At 54.8% G+C, this 16,051-nt stretch overlaps 4 protein-coding genes across 6 annotated transcripts; 3 read left to right on the forward strand and 1 right to left on the reverse strand.

Moving 5' to 3' along the window:
- The first annotated feature begins 53 nt into the window (after positions 1-53).
- Positions 54-2,696, forward strand: NCU04653 (LCCL domain-containing protein). Its single transcript, XM_954103.2, has one exon. The coding sequence runs from the start codon at positions 482-484 to the stop codon at positions 2,591-2,593; it is 2,112 nt and encodes a 703-aa protein (XP_959196.1). The 5' UTR covers positions 54-481; the 3' UTR covers positions 2,594-2,696.
- Positions 2,697-2,848: 152 nt separating this feature from the next.
- NCU04652 (AP-3 complex subunit delta) lies at positions 2,849-6,803 on the reverse strand. The gene is made up of 5 exons (XM_954102.3): positions 6,363-6,803; positions 6,189-6,307; positions 5,549-6,129; positions 5,270-5,495; positions 2,849-5,211 (listed from the first exon to the last, which is right to left on the reverse strand). Coding segments are annotated over exons 1-5 (3,183 nt in total). The 5' UTR covers positions 6,365-6,803; the 3' UTR covers positions 2,849-2,956.
- A 299-nt stretch (positions 6,804-7,102) lies between these two features.
- Positions 7,103-9,548, forward strand: NCU04651 (tetratricopeptide repeat domain-containing protein). The gene is made up of 4 exons (XM_954101.2): positions 7,103-7,735; positions 7,808-8,014; positions 8,072-8,230; positions 8,289-9,548. Exons 1-4 carry the CDS (start codon positions 7,400-7,402, stop codon positions 8,517-8,519), a joined length of 933 nt encoding a protein of 310 aa, XP_959194.1. The 5' UTR covers positions 7,103-7,399; the 3' UTR covers positions 8,520-9,548.
- Positions 9,549-10,405: 857 nt separating this feature from the next.
- On the forward strand, positions 10,406-15,938 carry NCU04650. Of its 3 annotated transcripts, XM_011396374.1 has the most exons (6): positions 10,406-10,815; positions 11,298-11,334; positions 11,615-12,452; positions 12,579-14,556; positions 14,618-15,286; positions 15,376-15,938. In XM_011396374.1, exons 3-5 carry the CDS (start codon positions 12,448-12,450, stop codon positions 15,104-15,106), a joined length of 2,472 nt encoding a protein of 823 aa, XP_011394676.1. In that variant the 5' UTR covers positions 10,406-10,815; positions 11,298-11,334; positions 11,615-12,447; the 3' UTR covers positions 15,107-15,286; positions 15,376-15,938. The 3 variants fall into 3 exon arrangements, with proteins under 3 accessions (XP_011394676.1, XP_011394675.1, XP_011394677.1); XM_011396373.1 differs by lacking the exons at positions 10,406-10,815; positions 11,298-11,334 and having other exon boundaries at positions 11,387-12,452; positions 14,618-15,301; XM_011396375.1 differs by lacking the exons at positions 10,406-10,815; positions 11,298-11,334 and having other exon boundaries at positions 11,387-12,452.
- The last annotated feature ends 113 nt before the right edge of the window (positions 15,939-16,051 follow it).

Raw genomic sequence — 16,051 nt, forward strand, 5'->3', positions numbered from 1 at the left:
CAGTGTTTCGAAGAGAAACCGAACTGAACCGGGCACCGTCTTATCCGGCCACTGCGGCCTCGGGTCGCCCAAAGCGGTGCATCCGGCAAAGGCACCCTGCGCATCAACTTGCGGTGGTTCCCAGACACAAGTAGACTTGGTGTATATCCCTTCATTTTGCCTTGTTCCGTCCGTCTTGTTTCCCTTTTCCCATCTTTTTACACTTCATGTTGAACATAGTCTCATACACTCGCGGATCGCAGATGCTTTGTTTATCTTGTTGTTTTGCGGTTCAACTGCATTGATACCCCCCATCGCTTATCGCGAACTTCAATTATCTTGTTGACTTTTACTTGTTTTGTTTTGATGCCTTTCGTCATAGCTTGCTTGGAACGGTGTTATTAGTCTCCACGCGGTCCATCAAGGTCTCCGAAGCCATCTCAGCATTTCAATAGACATATACGAAAAATCCGATATACAGGATTATACACGAGAAAAAGTCATGGTGGGAACCCAAGACGGGGCGACGTCCCCCAAATCAGCCCACCAAGCACATCAGGTACCCCAGGTTCAAGATCTCGAGAGCCTCTCTTCCTCGTCCGGTTCAGACAACAGCGCCAGCAGTAGCAATTCCAGCAGCGGCACCGGCACTCCGAACGTTGCCAACAGCGCAACGATACTCATTGCGACCGATCATCCCGACGCACCACTTCCCGAAATAACCCTCGTCGAAGCCCTCGAGGCCGACAGCTCCCCGCCTACTCCCCGATTCATCCAGGACGCCGGCTCATGGAAGAGGTGGAAATGGGTACCATATCCCGTCCGGCGCTCCATTGTCGCCGTTATTCGATGGGCCCACGGCCCCGCCACTCCTCAGCGGTTCCGCATCAAGCCACTGTTTCCCAACGTCCAGTACGCGCCTATCCTGCTCCTGGAGAAGAAGTTCCCACGGTTGAGGCATAGGCTGTGGCTGCTGTTCTTCTGGATCGCCATATGGATAATCACCTTCGCCTTGGTCATGCGCAAAGAGCTGGATGTGGACGAGATTCCCGGATGGGGCAGACCCGTTTCGATTGGCTGTGGCGCGGCTTACTGGAACATGGACAATGGTTGCGGACTAAATGGCATGCAATGTCGGCCCTTCACCGATTCGGGCTTTGCCTTCAAGTGTCCTGCCAACTGTGCAAGTTACCAGGCCTTGAACCCGCGCGCTGTGGGTGACCAGGAGGTTGTATACAGGCCTCTGGTTGTTGGTGGCCCGCCAGCAACAGGGCCCGATATCACTCCAGTCTACCGCGGTGACTCCTACCTCTGCGGCTCTGCCGTCCATGCCGGCGTTGTGTCAAACGCGCACGGCGGCTGTGGTGTCGTGCGCTTGATCGGGACGCAGAGGAATTTCAGCAGCTCCTACCGAAACGGAATCGAGAGCATCCCCTTCGATTCCTACTTCCCGCTGTCTTTTACCTTTGAGGAGGGCGTCCAATGCTCAGCTAAGGACATGCGCTGGGCGCTCCTCGCCATCTCCGTGGTCTTTTCCAGCGTACTTTCGGTGTTGATCACTTCCCCCACCCTCTTCTTCTTCCCCGTTTTCACAGGCATCTACTGGACCGTTGGCCTGGCTACTGACCCGGCCAACATCACCGATGTCCCTTCCCTCATCTCGCGCGAGCTCGGCTCCTTCCTCCCGGCCATCCTCGCCGCCTGGGTCATGTACGACCACATGGGCATCCGCCGCTCCCTAACCGGCCTGACGGCACAGTTCGAGAAAACCGTCCTCTGGCTCGGCGGCTGCTGGGTCGGCGCTCTGACGAATTACACCTTCGATTTCATCCCCATCCAGCGTCTCACACCTCACGATCTGCAACAACAGCCCGGTGCGCGGGCCGCCCTCGCCATCATCATCGTTGTCTTGACCATCATCACGGCCTCGCAGGTCTGGTTCTTCCGGCAGGAAGGTCGACTCGTCCGCTACCTCAAGTTCTACACCCTCGTCGGCGCCGGTCTGATCCTCTGTGTAATCCTGCCGGACCTCAAGTTGCGCATCCACCATTACATCCTCGCTCTTCTCTTACTTCCCGGAACAAGCATGCAAACCCGTCCGTCGCTGCTCTACCAAGGCTTGCTAGTCGGGTTTTTCATCAACGGCATCGCCCGCTGGGGGTGGGATCCCGTCTTGCAAACGGCTTATGCGCTGCAGGGAGACGCCCAGCTGGGATCTCCCCTACCAGCCCTCGCCGCGCCCGTGATCTCACTGGGGACGAATATTTCCAGCATCACTTTCACGTGGGGCAAGCCGCCGGGGAGGATCTACGATGGGATTAGTGTGCTGGTGAACGATGTAGAACGGTTCAGGACGTATTTTAGCGATGATGAGTTCGACAAGAATGCGCCCTCTGACTTTACGTGGACGAGGGAAGGAGAGGAAGTGGGGAGAGATAATGAGTACTTTAGGTTTGCGTGGATGCAGGGGTACAAGAGCGAGGACTATACCAAGGCGGGGGTGTGGACGAGGGAGGGGGAGTGGATTGCGATGGCTCCGGGGCCGTCGAGGGTGAAGAAGAGGGGTTTTACGGAAGAGGAGAAGGAGGAGGATGGGAGGAAGAGGTTAGCTTGATGAGATGACATGATACCTATATCTTGGATATAAAGTACATATATGGCTATGATTCGCCCCTGTGAATCGATAGGACGAATTACTATGATTTGGAAGATGAAAGGTGATCTTTGTGATGGTTTGCTTGAGTGAATGTTTGGCAACTTTTCCCTATCTGCCCTTTTTGACGACTTCGCTACTCGACAATAGGGCGAAGAGTGATCAGTTCTGTTTGCTTGTTCTTTTTGGCAGTATCGTCGCTCACAACCAGATTTTCGATCTCACTTTGAGTCCCACCAAGGGAACGTTCATACAGACAATTCATAACCATTAATTGACCTCAGTATTCTATTTATCCCCTCCACATTGTGACTTGCCTGTAACCTATGGCTCACCAGCTTCAGCTCCAGCTCCAGTCCCACCAGCATCCTCATCACCAAGCTGTATAATCCTCTTTGGCTTCTTCTTCTTGACCTTTTCTTTCTCCTTCTTTTTTACAGTAATCACCGCCTCTCCCTCTCCCTCTCCACCCACCGGTGCTCCTTCCCCTCCTCCCTCTGCCACCTCCGTCTCCGCCTTCTTTTTCTTCTTCTTCACCACCTTCTTCTCCTTCTCATCTTCACCAGCCCCAGCACCATCTTCTTCCGATTTCGACTTGGACTTGGCCTTCTTCCCCTCCTTCTTCTTCTTGCTCTTCACCACCACCCCCTCTGTCGGCACCCCTTGAGCGACGTGTATCCTCTCATTAGCCCTCTGCATCTCCAGCCTCAACCGCTGGACTTCCTTCATGGCCTTTGCCATTTCCGCGTCTGTCTCCGCGAGCTTTTCGTGCGGGAGAGCACCGCCACCAGAATCCTCAGAATGGCTGGCTTCGAGGCTGAGGTTGCGCAAGTGGCTGGAATCCACCTGCAAAAGGGACTGCTTGAGCTTCCGTGCTGCGCGGGACTTGGCGCTCGCGCTAGACGGATCCGCGTCCGAGTCATGCTGGCTTCCCGTCCGCGGGGTGGACGGACGGCTGCCGACGAGTGTTTCGTCTGCGGCGACGACGATTTGTGGGCGTGATTTGGGTGCCTTGGATCGCTGGGGTGTTCCGGGGGCGCCGCCGACGCCGGAGGAGCTGATGGCGCCAAGGTCGAGCTTCATAATGGGAATGGAGTCGATGTCGAGGTCGGGGCCGTTTTCGTTCTGCAGAATGTTGTGTATTGGGGTGGAAGTGCCTTGTGAGCGAGAGGGACTGCCTAGGTCGCCGATGTAGAAAGGGTCGTCACGGTTGCGCTCTGCTCGTTCGGCCTTGCGACGGGCGATGATGTCTGCGTCAAGGTAGCTATCCTCTGTCGCTTGCTGGTAGGAGCCCGATGTCGTCTCGGGAGCGTCCCGTAGTCTGTTTATTGCTGGCTCGCTGGAGATGCTGGTTGGTGCTGCCTTTTCGTTGTAGTAAGCTGAGAATTCGTCGTCTTCCTGGATGGGAAGCATCAATGAGTCCGCTTGCGCCAGCAGGCTGCTGAGGTTGGGATGAATAGGCTCGTCCAGGTCTAGGCCCTCTGGCATCGGAACATTCAGCTGAGCGCCAACTGCGACGGAGTTCAGCTCCCAACCCTGGAAGAGAGAGGGTATCGCCTGTGTGAGAAGGAGGGGCGGGTCTTGTTCGAGTTCGTCCGTTGATGACGCCTGTGCCGATGCTGCCTCGGCGGTGAGCTTCAAGAGCTCAGTAAACTCAACCGCGCGTTCCTGGACTTCAAGAGATGGATGAAGCACTAGGGGCTCGTATGTATGGATGACTCGCGCCATGAGCAGAGATACCATGGACTTTCGTTCTGCTGTCCAGTATGTTTGGTCGTTACCAGCAATCAGCGCGAACAGCTTCATGGAGGCCTGCAGGCAGGTTGCGAGAACCTCGGAGGGTCTGATACGCGGTATTAACTGTAACAGGTGATTGAGTGTGTCGCTTGGATTTGAGAGCAGATTTGCGTATTCTCCGGCGATCCAGGCAACAGGCTTCAGTGAACCTGATATCACTTGGTGTGACGTGGTCTCCATCGATAGCTTTGCAATAATAAGCTCGGCAGCCCGGACAGCGGCAGCTCTCACTGCTTTCACCTTAACGGCCACGTTTCTGAGCTCATTACCAATACTCTCCGAAATATCGGCCGTGGTAGATTTCGGCCCCAGTGCCATGCCGTCCGAGTCAAGCTCCTTACGAGACGCCGGAGCAATCCGGATAAGTTGTGTAAGTACGTCGATGTACCAGTCAAAGTCGACCACACTGGAGTAGTTGTTTTGCGAGCACATCTTGAGGATCCTGCCAATAACGTCAATCGTATAGTCTTCGGGGAGAGGAGGCGCCTCATCTCGTTTCCGGGACCGTCGTTCAGCGCCCATCTCTTCACTCGAGTCGGTTGACAGATCATCCAACTGATCATTGTTCGGGTTTGTGGACGTTTTCAGCTGCCTCATAAGCCGGCTGACAATGGATACCAGGTTATCGCTGCTGACCATCCCTTGTACCAGGTCTAGAGCCTTGATCCTGATGGTTATGTCTTCGCTGTCGATGCACTCCATGATCACGTCCTCTTGTTGGGCAACAAGGAACGGGTGCGTGACCACGATTCTGTTGAAGGCTAACAGAGCCACATATTTCACTGAGCGAATAACATGGTGAGAATTGTACAGACAAAGGCAAGCGGTAAAGGTACTCACAGTTGGCATCACCGTTGAAAGTAATCATGCCTCGAAGCTTTGAAACACACAGACTAGCAATCTCTTCCCTGCCATCATCTTCAGAGTCTCCAAGGATTCCTCCTTGTATGATGCCGTTGATACATTCGTATAACAGGGACATTGCTGGCGTTGTTCGGATCAGATCGGTCAGGGGCGGCAGAAGCTTGCGAACGAGACGCGGCTCTAGAGGGGTGAGGGTTGCAAACTGCGCAAGTTAGCAAAGACGCCGTCAAGTGGGAACTCCAGGTTTCCTCCTACCAGTTTGATCAACTTTATCGCCATCCAGTTGTTACCCCCATCTACCAAGAGCTCGAACAGGCGCGGAGCCAGGGGCAAGAAATCCTGGGGTCTCCGCCAGCCGAGTTCACACACCACGTTCACAATGGCTGCTGTCACGCTCGGATCCTCGTGCTTGTCCATAAGTCGCTCCTTAATTTTTGGCCATGCTGCTCGGAGGGTCTCTGGGTATACCAGGGCTAGTCTGTATAGTGTAACAATGGTCTTCTTCCTGATAGCCGAATGCGAGTGACTGAGACGCGGCAGTAGGTCTGCTAGTACAGAAAGGGCAAGGGAGGGCGTGATGATATGCGGCAGCGCAGCAATGGGGAGTGAGATGACGATCGGGGAGGAGGCCGAGAGGTCCTTCTTGAGGAGGTTGGTGGCTAGCATGAGCACTTCGGTATCGGTCTTGAAGCTCTGGACGGCGCCGAGATATCCAACGCGCTTCTGGTGGTATTTTGGCGAGGACATGACCTCGAGGACATGGAAGGAAGCCCACGACATGTCATGGCCGTTCATCTCGAGGTAGATGATCTTGAGGAGGGCCGTGGCCTTGACATCTTTGCGCATGTGTTAGCGAAAGCAACTGAACGGGCGCAACAACACAAGAGGGACGAACCCATGTCTTGGCTTTTGATCTCGGAACGACATTCTTTCAGACAGTTCTGGATGTACTCCTTTTCGTTTCCCTTGTGGTTACGCAGACCTCGGATGAGGTCGTACAGCGACTTTTCGAACCTAGGGGGCATCAGCTAAGTCGACTCGTGCAGACGGAAGCCGGAGCTTGACGCACATGGTTGCGGTTGTGGTGGCCCAACTGCCGATGTTCCCAGTGTTGTGAGGACTATATCGAAGTTGGGGAGGCCTGACGCTGGCGGCGCAAGGGTAGCAATCGGTTCGCGTAGAACTTCCACTTGGGTGACAGGAATCGAAAGTGTTTACAAGTCTAGTATAAGCTGGAGGTATAGCGAGGCGACGGGGACGAGGTGTTGCTGTGTCTGGACTGAACCGCAACTCGACGCATCTTGCCGCGGCCGTAGTTGGGGGAGCTGGGAGATGCTGTGGGCGCCACCCGGGTCGAGGGTTGTAAGTAAATGCGCTTCTCGTCGTCACGCCGTTGGGTTTACTTGTCGTCGTCGTCGTCGTCGGCGTCGTCGTCGAAACACGCTTGACGGATCTTGGTTTGGAAAGGCAATGGCCGTCAACGACGCTGCTGCTGGAGATCCGATGTCCGTGGTGGGTTCACAAATGTGGCACCCTCCCCGTCCTGGTCGTGCTATCTCACGTCACTGGCTGCCCTCTGAACTGACTGACCTCTCTCTGCCTGCCTGTGCTTTGAGGTGAGGATGCAGTGGTACAGTTTGCGACTGTCCCCTAAAACCCCAGATTGCACTGTCTGTCCAGCTGTTTTACCGCTGAAAGAGCAGCTATGACACAGTGAGAGCTCCAAACGAGAAGCTCCACATGCTTGCCCCACCTACCTCTACCCATCCATGGAGTGCCTGGGCGGGCATTCAGCTCCAGCTTGCAGTGCTCGCCGCGCGACGTCTACCAGCGTCCAGCATTGTACAGATTGACGCCAGAGAAGTGGAAGCTTCAGTTTCCCCGGCCATCAACTTCTCCTCTTCCATCATTTGACGACAGCTTCCAGACCACAAGCTAAAGCCGAGACTTCGATTGCCTCCATCATACTTGCGCCAATTGTCAATCAGCGGTTTACAAAGTCACGACATACTGGTGGTTCCTTTCAACCTTGACGAGCGACGTGATTCTTGGTCCGGTGCGAACCCCGACCACTATACGATTATCCAACTAAATCGAATATACACAATGGCGCCCTCCCTGCTCTTCAACCCGGCCAAGCTCCCTCCTTCGGAAGCTCTCCAACTCGCACAGCAAGCTCCCGTTGTCTTGCAAGGATCGTCATCAGAGACGGTGGACCAATGGGCAACATACGAGAATCTGCTGCTAGCGTGCCTCCGAACCGGCGATGATGAAGCGGCCGCAAAATGTATGGATCAGCTGGAGGCACGGTTTGGCCCCGACAATGAGAGAGTCATGGCTTTGAGGGGCTTGTTGTCCGAGGCCCAGGCCGAGAACAACGGAGAGCTGGAAGCGGTGCTCAAGCAGTACGATGCCATTCTGGAAGGAAACAGCACCAATCTCGTGGGTCCTGACCGTTTACGCCAACTGTTCTCGGACGGCAGATTTGCTAACCCGCCATGTCTACGTCTACAGCCTATCACAAAGCGCCGGATCGCCCTCCTACGATCCATGGGTCGCGTCTCGGATGCCGCAACGGCTCTTGTACAACTCCTCGACTTCTCCCCAACCGATGCCGAGGCCTGGTCTGAGCTGTCGGATCTCTACTTCACACAAGGGCTATACTCTCAGGCCATCTACGCCCTGGAAGAGGTCCTCCTTCTGTCGCCCAATGCCTGGAACGTATGCGCTCCTCCCTCACCCAACAGCCCAAGCCCTATGCTAATGTAGCCCATCTAGATACATGCACGACTGGGAGAGGTGCAGTACATGGCTGCCACGACTTCGGGAAGTGGCGGTGGATCGCAGCAAAAGTACTTGGCCGAGGCGCTCAAGCGGTTTGCTCGGAGCATTGAACTGTGCGACGACTATCTCCGTGGCTACTATGGGCTGAAGCTAGTAAGTTTCCGATAGCCGTCATGGGCGAACAAAATAATATGTGCTGACCGTCTGCCAGGTCACCACGAGGCTTCTCAAGGAACAGGCCAAACAGGCCAAGCAGACTGACGATGGCGAGTTCACTCTGCCTGATCCCAAGACAATTGAGCGTCTCGATGAGCTTGCGACCGCCAAGCTATCGGAAATCGTTCGTCATAGCACTCTGAAGGACAGAGGCTGGCGCGGCTATGACGAACGTGAGGTTGCAGCTGCCCGTGAACTGCTCTCACAAAATGGAATTGAGAGGTGAGATGTGCTGCCATTGAACGAGGCAAACGGTACGGCGCTCAGTCCAGTGACCGATTCGATATGTTCATTGCCCGCTGGATGTATGTTGTTTGGCACAATTTCAATGTGTTACGGACATCCACCGCGCATATAATGGAAGGCCATCGTCGCAATCGGAACGGCCTCTTTGACGATGGCTGGGACTAGCGAGTGAGCATCATTGGTATCCTTGCAAGGTACTTTGGTTCCTGCCTGCATTAGTCGACGCAGTGGGTCTTTGGGCAGCGAAAAGGCATCAAGAAGTCCGGCTTCACGTGGCGCCAGTAGATGCCCAAAGGCGATCCTTTGCCCGGTGGTAAGACGGGCGGCGCAGGCGTTCTCAGCCCAACCAGAAAGAGAACGCCTTCAAGCCCGCGACTGTTGCGTTGATGCAGGTTGCGAAATCTCCCGAACCCTTCATGAACCCTTTTTTTTTTTTAAATTCTCTCAATTTCTTGGGCAGAAAAATGCGTCTATAACTGGTGGCCGGGTTTCAGCTCGGAACGACATCTGACTGGCTCTACGCATTGCGCGGTACATATCGCAACATGGTCACCGGCCAACAGCCCAGGCCATGACACCGGCTCATCTTCCACTTTCTTTCTTCCAACACCATGTACAGACTCAAGACGAGGTATCCTTGACAATAGTTGATGCCTTACTCTGGGGGGTGTCTTTTGAAGCGGTCCTTGGTAATAATGATAATGAATCAAGAAAAGTTATGGGATTTCAAGATCACCATGAATGGTTTCACAACCTTTCTGCCGCATGGCCGGCGCCGAGTCGGATGATGCTTATTCATAAGCAATCCGGAACAGCAGCCGATAATATTATCCAGAATCTTCAAGTCTGTCTCTGTCTCCGTGGCGCGAGTCTTGACTTGTTAGCGTACACTACACTACATGCGAATGCCCTGAGCACCACTCTGTCATTCTCCCCTCTCACAAGTCAATCTGAGCTTAAAAAATAACGGAGGAAAGCAAGACTACTTAAAAGACATACTCATTTCAACAAGACTTTATCGAAGGAGACTCTTGATATCGCCTCACTTGAAAGTCTGAAGAGTCGATATGTGTGATTCACAATATCTAGTACTGTTGACATCTTTGGGCGGTATGCAGTGTGTCAGCAACGACGGAGGGAGGGTCGTCGCCCATCCCCACCATCCCCCCTGTCTCCCCAGTCTTTAGTTTCCTTTCCGTCACCAGACTAAACCTTTTCAGTATCCCTGCCCTGCGCATCAACTCGGGCCAAGCCCCTCTGAAACCAAAACTCTCACCTCTTTGATTCACTATCCACGATGGAGTCGTTTGCCTGGTCGCTTGTGCTCCTGCTGCCTCATGAGTGGTGAGTACAGTCACTCGGTGAGGACACAAAGGCATCGAGTTTCCGCAAAAAGGCCGTCACCTTTCAGCCATCAGAATACAATCGACTTACACTACGGAAGAGTCTGGCAATCTAGAAAGCCGGGTAAGGCCATATCTATCAGTGCTTAGTGTAAGGATGGTGAGGACAGGGTTACCTGTCTCTAGGCACCGCAGGCAGGACAACACGCTCCGCCTTTACACACGGTTTCCGTCGTGCTGCAGTTCCCCCAGCCTTGCTGAGACGCAGCGACAAGACTACCGTCTCAGGCCTAACCATGAGGCACCTATCTGTGTGTTCCCTCCGCTGATACCTGTTCCCGGCTCTTCCAGCATCGTCCAGCTCGCGTCACGGAAGGATGCCGTATGTAATTCCGTAGTAGTGCTTCCTGCTGAAGGAATTGTACTTTTGCAAGGGCAAGTAGTCCATATGAAATAATATTCCTATACGTACGGCAAGACGGCTGCCTACAGCTACATCCGCTGACCTTGGACCCGAAATATCGACGCCGGCAGTACTTCACTTGGTCTACCCTCCTTCAACCAAACAAATATTTTCTGTTCGTCTTGCCATACGGAGTACTCTGTACCCCCGGTACTAGGCGGCTCTTTTTGCATCCCATCTCCCTGCCTCCTTTGCACTACAGACTGTGCATACGTTCGGCGTGAACACATCTCGCGCTTCACCCGCTGCTACTTTACGACCATCTAACAAGACCCAAGCGGTCCAATACGCTTCAAGTCTTGTAACTACTCACCAGTGAAGTAGCCAACCTTATGCCGACCATCGTCGACAGTTGAGAAATTCTAGACCACCTCGCATACACAAGACGCCTAGATCGCCACGAACTCTCAACCACCGCGCAACGAAAGCCGGCCAACCAGAAACCCACACAGTCCTACAGGAATACAACGGTACGTGGTGATCTCCTTTGATTGCTTTCTCTTGAACCACGCATCTCCCCCTTTTCTCTCTGCTGTCCTCTATCAGCAGTTCCTCTGTCTTGGCGGGGTCGGCAGCTCGCAAAGTCGCGGGGAAACTTTAGGGCATTGTGAGGAGGGAGGTGTGAAGAATCGATCGTAAGGACAGTCCAGTTTCTGGAGGCGCTCAACACGAACCGATCCGACCGCCTAGATAAACACGAGGTCAAGGGACAGGCCAGCCAATCCGGCCATGGTTTGTCTCGGTGCAACTGTCAAGTTGCTGTTGTCGTTGTTGGCTGCAAATTCTCACTCCTTCCCCCTTCCGTGAGATCGGGACGTCTAGCGAGACAAGAGGCTTCCCGCAGTCCACGCTACCTACCCCAGACTCTCTTGTGACATTTCTATCGAACCTCTGAGGCTTCTAGATGTTAGTCAACCCCTCATTGATTGGGCACTAACAGCCAAGACCACAGGGTACACACTCGGCGTTGTGTTGTCAGATCACTTCTGGTACGTTTTCAGACACGTCCTCTTTCACTGTTAGCCCATTTTCGGATCCGTTTCTCGTCTCTACACTACACCCACCAATTCAGGCAGGCCCTCTGTCCGAGACAACAGTGAGCCTTCTTAACCCTGTCAACTCTGTTACATAGCCTGGCTCCTCAACCCTCGACTTGCCCCGCTATCGTTCCCCTCGTTGTCGATCTGATCTAGATCCCTTGTTCGCTATCCAAACGGCGGCACATTGTCTGCTGTCGTTTTACTTTCTCATGCTGACCTGATATCCCAGCCAATCTATTTTCCATCCACCCTTGCCAGTATCTCTACCCTCAGCCATATTGCCTTTGCCACTTGGATCATTATCCCAGTCTCAAGAACACCGAAAGATTACCAAATCCAGTAACCTAGTTCGAACTGGAGCTTTGCAGCTTATAAGTCAACAGCTCTCGAGCGAAAGACGGAGATCCTTTCGACTTCGGCTTACTCGCTCCGGCTTCTTCATACGGGTACCGAAGAGTCACTCTGAACAACCTTGAGGTTGACCAGAAGAGAAAAGACGTGACCAATCATCCACGTTCATCCAAATATTACACCAAAACTTGCCGCGACCAGCAATAGCACGGGAGGCGCAAGCCACCACCACACCTCACCACTCGCTCCCAAGTATCTTTTTCCCGCACCCTCCAGGTTGTGTTCGCTCTTCATTCCCGTTGCCCACTCACTCACCGCCCGGGGTCTTGTTACTCGCTACATACCCTGCTACCAAACTATCCAGGTCATAGACACTTCCGCGCCGTCTGAAGAGCCCTCAATCGTCCCTCCCGCTCCCCCACCCTCCTCCATTGCTCGTTCTTCCTCCGCTTCACACTCCTACCGCCCATCTCCGTTCTTAGGCTGCTACCCTCTTACCTCAGCTTCCAATTTTTGCGAGTAACCAAGCAAGGAAACAAGGCAACTACAGTACCGGCACTGGACCGCACTTAAGCACACCAACCTTGGTGGTCCTCCTTGCTAGTTGGTGCTTCAACTATTGTCAGGCAAACCTCCCTCGCCGCTCCCTTTGCTCCGGCTTTCTCCCTGCAGATTGTCACGAGCAAAGGGTGATACCCATACACATTCCCAATGTCGTAAGTCTGGTCCGGATCCTCGATTCTACATCGCGACTGCGCCACATTACCTGGCCTGTGTCTGTTCTCCCTTCTTGGAACCAGCTAACCCCGGACCCTTTCCTCCTCTCTTTACGCCTGCAATAGGAGCCGACGATCCATCAACATCACTGTCAATAACCCAGGTCCTGCGTACTCCTCAACCACATCATCGAGCGGATACGACTCATCCCAGTACCAGTACGGGTACGGCCGCGACGACTCGGTAGTCGATGACGAGGACGATGAGGAGGTGACCGACGACGAGTCCACCGAAGACGACCATTGGGATGACCACTACGACGAAATAGACCCTTCGGATTCTGCCTCGGCGACCGCGGAGTACTATCCTCACCCTCATCACGGGCATTCACCACTGCCTCCTCACTCTCCTCACTCTCGCTCTCACAGTACCCATAGCGCTCGGAGTCCCCGACTACTAGAACGCAGCGAGTCTGCGTCGCGCCGGAATCTAGTTTCCTCAGGGAGACAATCTTACTCTTATCGCGCCCCGACGGCACCTCCTCCGATGGAGTCGGAGTACGGGGACGAGTTTGGAGGGTACGGTGGGCGCGGCCATGGACATCACTCACAACCCGGCTATTATGGCCGTGGCGCGGGTCACAGCGCCTACGCTCCTAGCCATGCTGGATATGTGCCTAGCCACTTCGGAAACCAGATGGTACCCTATGACTACAATAACCCATTCGCCCCCTCTCCCATGAACGACACCCTCGCCAGAACCAGACGCGGTGGTGGTGGCGGCGATGACTACTTTGGCGGCCACGACCCGCGTGGACATAACCCGCGCGGCCATCTCTACGACATGATGCCCTACGGAGGAGGAGGAGGACCAGGCGCCGCCGCCGGCGCTCTCGGTTACTACGGTGCCGGAGGCGGCTTCGGTACCCCCGGGCCCAGCCACATGGCCGGGCTCATGTTCCAACCCCCTCCACCACCACCCACCGAACACCCGGGCAAGTCACCAACCCCGGCGCCCGAGAAGAAGCCCGACCCAGAAATGGAAGCTCTCAAGAAGCAACTAGAGGAGTTTCAACTTGAGAAGAAGCGCAAAGAAGAAGAGGAAAAGAATCGCGAGATTGAGCGCAAGATTCGCGAAAAAGCGGAGGAGGAGCTGCGCAAGAAGCAGGAAGAGGACCGCAAACGCGCCGAAGAGGAGAAGAAGCGCCAAGAGGAGCAGAACGCTGAGATGGAACGGGCGGTCAAGGAGGCGCAGCGGGCGGCGGAGGAGAAGGCCGCTCAGGCGCGCAAGGAAGAGGAAGAGAGGCAGAGGAAACACGCCGAAGCGCTGGCCGAGGCTCAGAGAAAGGCAAGAGCTGAGTTTGAGGCTGAGCTTAAGGCTGCTGAGGAACGGCGCAAGCGCGAGGAGGAGGCTGCCAAGATCGCTGCTGAGCTTGAAAAGCAGAGGATTGAAGCGGCTGTGAGGGCAAAGGAGGAAGAGCTCAAGAAGAAGCATGCCGAGGAAGAGCTGCAGCGGATTGCGGCCGAGAAGAAGGCGGCGGAGGAGGCCGCGGAGAGGAAACGGCTGGAGGATGAAGCCAAAGCGAGGCTGGACCGGGCGCTTAAGGAGACCGAGGAAAAGATCGCTGCCGCCATCCGAGCCGACCGAGAGAAGGCGGCCGAGGAAGCAGCCAAGAAGGCGGCCGAAGAAGCCGAGAAGGCGCGCAAGCAGAAGGAGTTTGAGGAGTGGCAGAAGCACCTCGAGGCCGAGGCCAAGCTCAAGGCCGAGATCGAAGCCCGCGAGCGGATGGAAAAAGAAAGAGCGGAAGCTGCGAAAGCCGCGGCCGCAGAAGAGGAGCGCAAGAAGGCGGAGGAGGCACTGCGTAAGCGGCTCCTGGACGAGGCCGAGAACAAGGCCCGGGAAGCTGCCGAGAAGGCCAAGGCCGCCGAAGAAGAGAAAAAGGCTGCCGAAGAGGCGCTCAAGAAGAAGATCTTGGCCGAGGAGGCGGCCAAGAAGAAGGAGGAGGAGGAGGCTGAACAGAAGAAAGATAAGGCCCCCATCAGATTTAAGGACGCTGTAGGCCGCAAGTTCAGTTTTCCCTTCCGTCTGTGCCAGACGTGGCAGGTATGTTGTTTGCTTCCGTCCCCCCTCCCTGATCCCTCCTTTTACTAACACATTCCCGCAGGGTATGGAAGAACTCATCAAACAAGCCTTCCTCCACGTCGACGTCATCGGCCCCCACGTTCAAGAAGGCCACTACGACCTGATCGGCCCCGACGGCGAGGTAATCCTCCCGTCCGTTTGGGAGCGTGTCATCGAGCCGGACTGGCAAATCACCATGCAGATGTGGCCCATGGACAAAGCGCCCCTCCGCAACCAGATGCCTCCCGGTGCTTTACCCCCGGGCTTCGGCGCCGGTGCCCCCGGTGGTCACGGAATGGGTGGGTGGTCTCCCCGGCCAAGGCCGTCCCATGTTCCCCGGCGCCCCACCCGCTTCTCGTATGCCACCCGGCATCTCGGACGCACACGGGCACAGAATGGCGCACGACATGTTCCCTCCCGGGCAGCCTGTCCGTCCGCCTATGGGAATGCCTCCTGGTATGGGTATGGGCATGGGTGGTGGTGGTGGAGGAGGAGGTATCCCGCCCCCGCCCCCGCCTGGCTGGCCTCCTAGTGGCAGTAGACACGCCGCTGCGCCGCCGCCGAGACCCGCGGCCATCGTGGTCGATGTTGAACCCGAAGTCAGGCAGCACAGGTCGAAGCATTCGTCGAGCCACAGCAGAAAGGAGACGAAGGCGACGGTGCTGGGGTGGATGGCGGGCGGGAAGCCGGTGAAGAGTAGTAGTAGTAAGAAGTATGTCCTTGTCAGGTATCCATCCGGTCCCTTACCCTGATGGTTATCAAATGGGAGAGAGAAAAGCTAACGTGTTGGGTTGTGAATAGGAAGAAGCACTAAGCGAGTCCATTGGGCGAAGACGCCGGAGTCATCGATGATTTAAAGGGTGTGTATGGGTGATCGACTACGACACCCATTCGGCTCTTAAACCCTCCACGCTGGTTGATTCAAAGAGCCGATCTACACCTCCCTTTCTTTTTCATCGTCGCTTTTTTTGGTGTTTGTTTGTTTTGGCTTTTGATACCTCTTTCTCTGCTTGATCTGGCTTTTGACATTGTTTTTTTGTTTATTCTTTTGGCGGATACAGAGGCGTTCCTTTAGGGGGGGCTTTCTAACGCGCTTTGCCTCGTTTACAAAATCTTATGACGAAAAAGTAGTGCAATGGGATGATGCGTGATGATGGATGAGAAATGGACAAGTAATGTAGTTGATGCCATGTGATTCATGGTACGAGATCATGTGTGGATGACTATGTATACGTTACGCCAGGGTAGGGGAAGAGATGTCGATGTGGGTGTGGAGATGGACGGGGACGTTGATTGACGAGGAAGGGGGTGGTTCGATGTTGATTGGCATAGGTTTTGGTTTGCAATACATCAGTACTTGGGAGGCTGTGTTCTAAACTCAACGTGAATGAATGCCTCTGGTGTTGACACTTGCTGTAGATGGAGCATCGTTGGACCATACCACTATGCCTTTGCCAATTCAGAACCCTTTTCAGTA

This window comes from Neurospora crassa, linkage group V, assembly GCF_000182925.2.
Source record: "Neurospora crassa OR74A linkage group V, whole genome shotgun sequence".
In the NCBI taxonomy this organism is placed as follows: domain Eukaryota; kingdom Fungi; phylum Ascomycota; class Sordariomycetes; order Sordariales; family Sordariaceae; genus Neurospora; species Neurospora crassa.

Bases quoted from the DNA above. Each gene is read 5' to 3' on its own strand.
- NCU04653 (XM_954103.2), top strand. From the start codon at position 482: ATGGTGGGAACCCAAGACGGGGCGACGTCCCCCAAATCAGCCCACCAA.
- NCU04650 (XM_011396374.1), top strand. The intron at 14,557-14,617 runs GTATGTTGTTTG...ACATTCCCGCAG, and splicing joins GTCTGTGCCAGACGTGGCAG to GGTATGGAAGAACTCATCAA.
- NCU04652 (XM_954102.3), bottom strand. The intron at 6,130-6,188 runs GTTCGTCCCTCT...ACATGCGCAAAG, and splicing joins GATCAAAAGCCAAGACATGG to ATGTCAAGGCCACGGCCCTC. The intron at 5,212-5,269 runs GTGAGTACCTTT...TTATTCGCTCAG, and splicing joins TTTCAACGGTGATGCCAACT to TGAAATATGTGGCTCTGTTA.
- NCU04651 (XM_954101.2), top strand. From the start codon at position 7,400: ATGGCGCCCTCCCTGCTCTTCAACCCGGCCAAGCTCCCTCCTTCGGAA. The intron at 7,736-7,807 runs GTGGGTCCTGAC...CTACGTCTACAG, and splicing joins AAGGAAACAGCACCAATCTC to CCTATCACAAAGCGCCGGAT. The intron at 8,015-8,071 runs GTATGCGCTCCT...TAGCCCATCTAG, and splicing joins TGTCGCCCAATGCCTGGAAC to ATACATGCACGACTGGGAGA.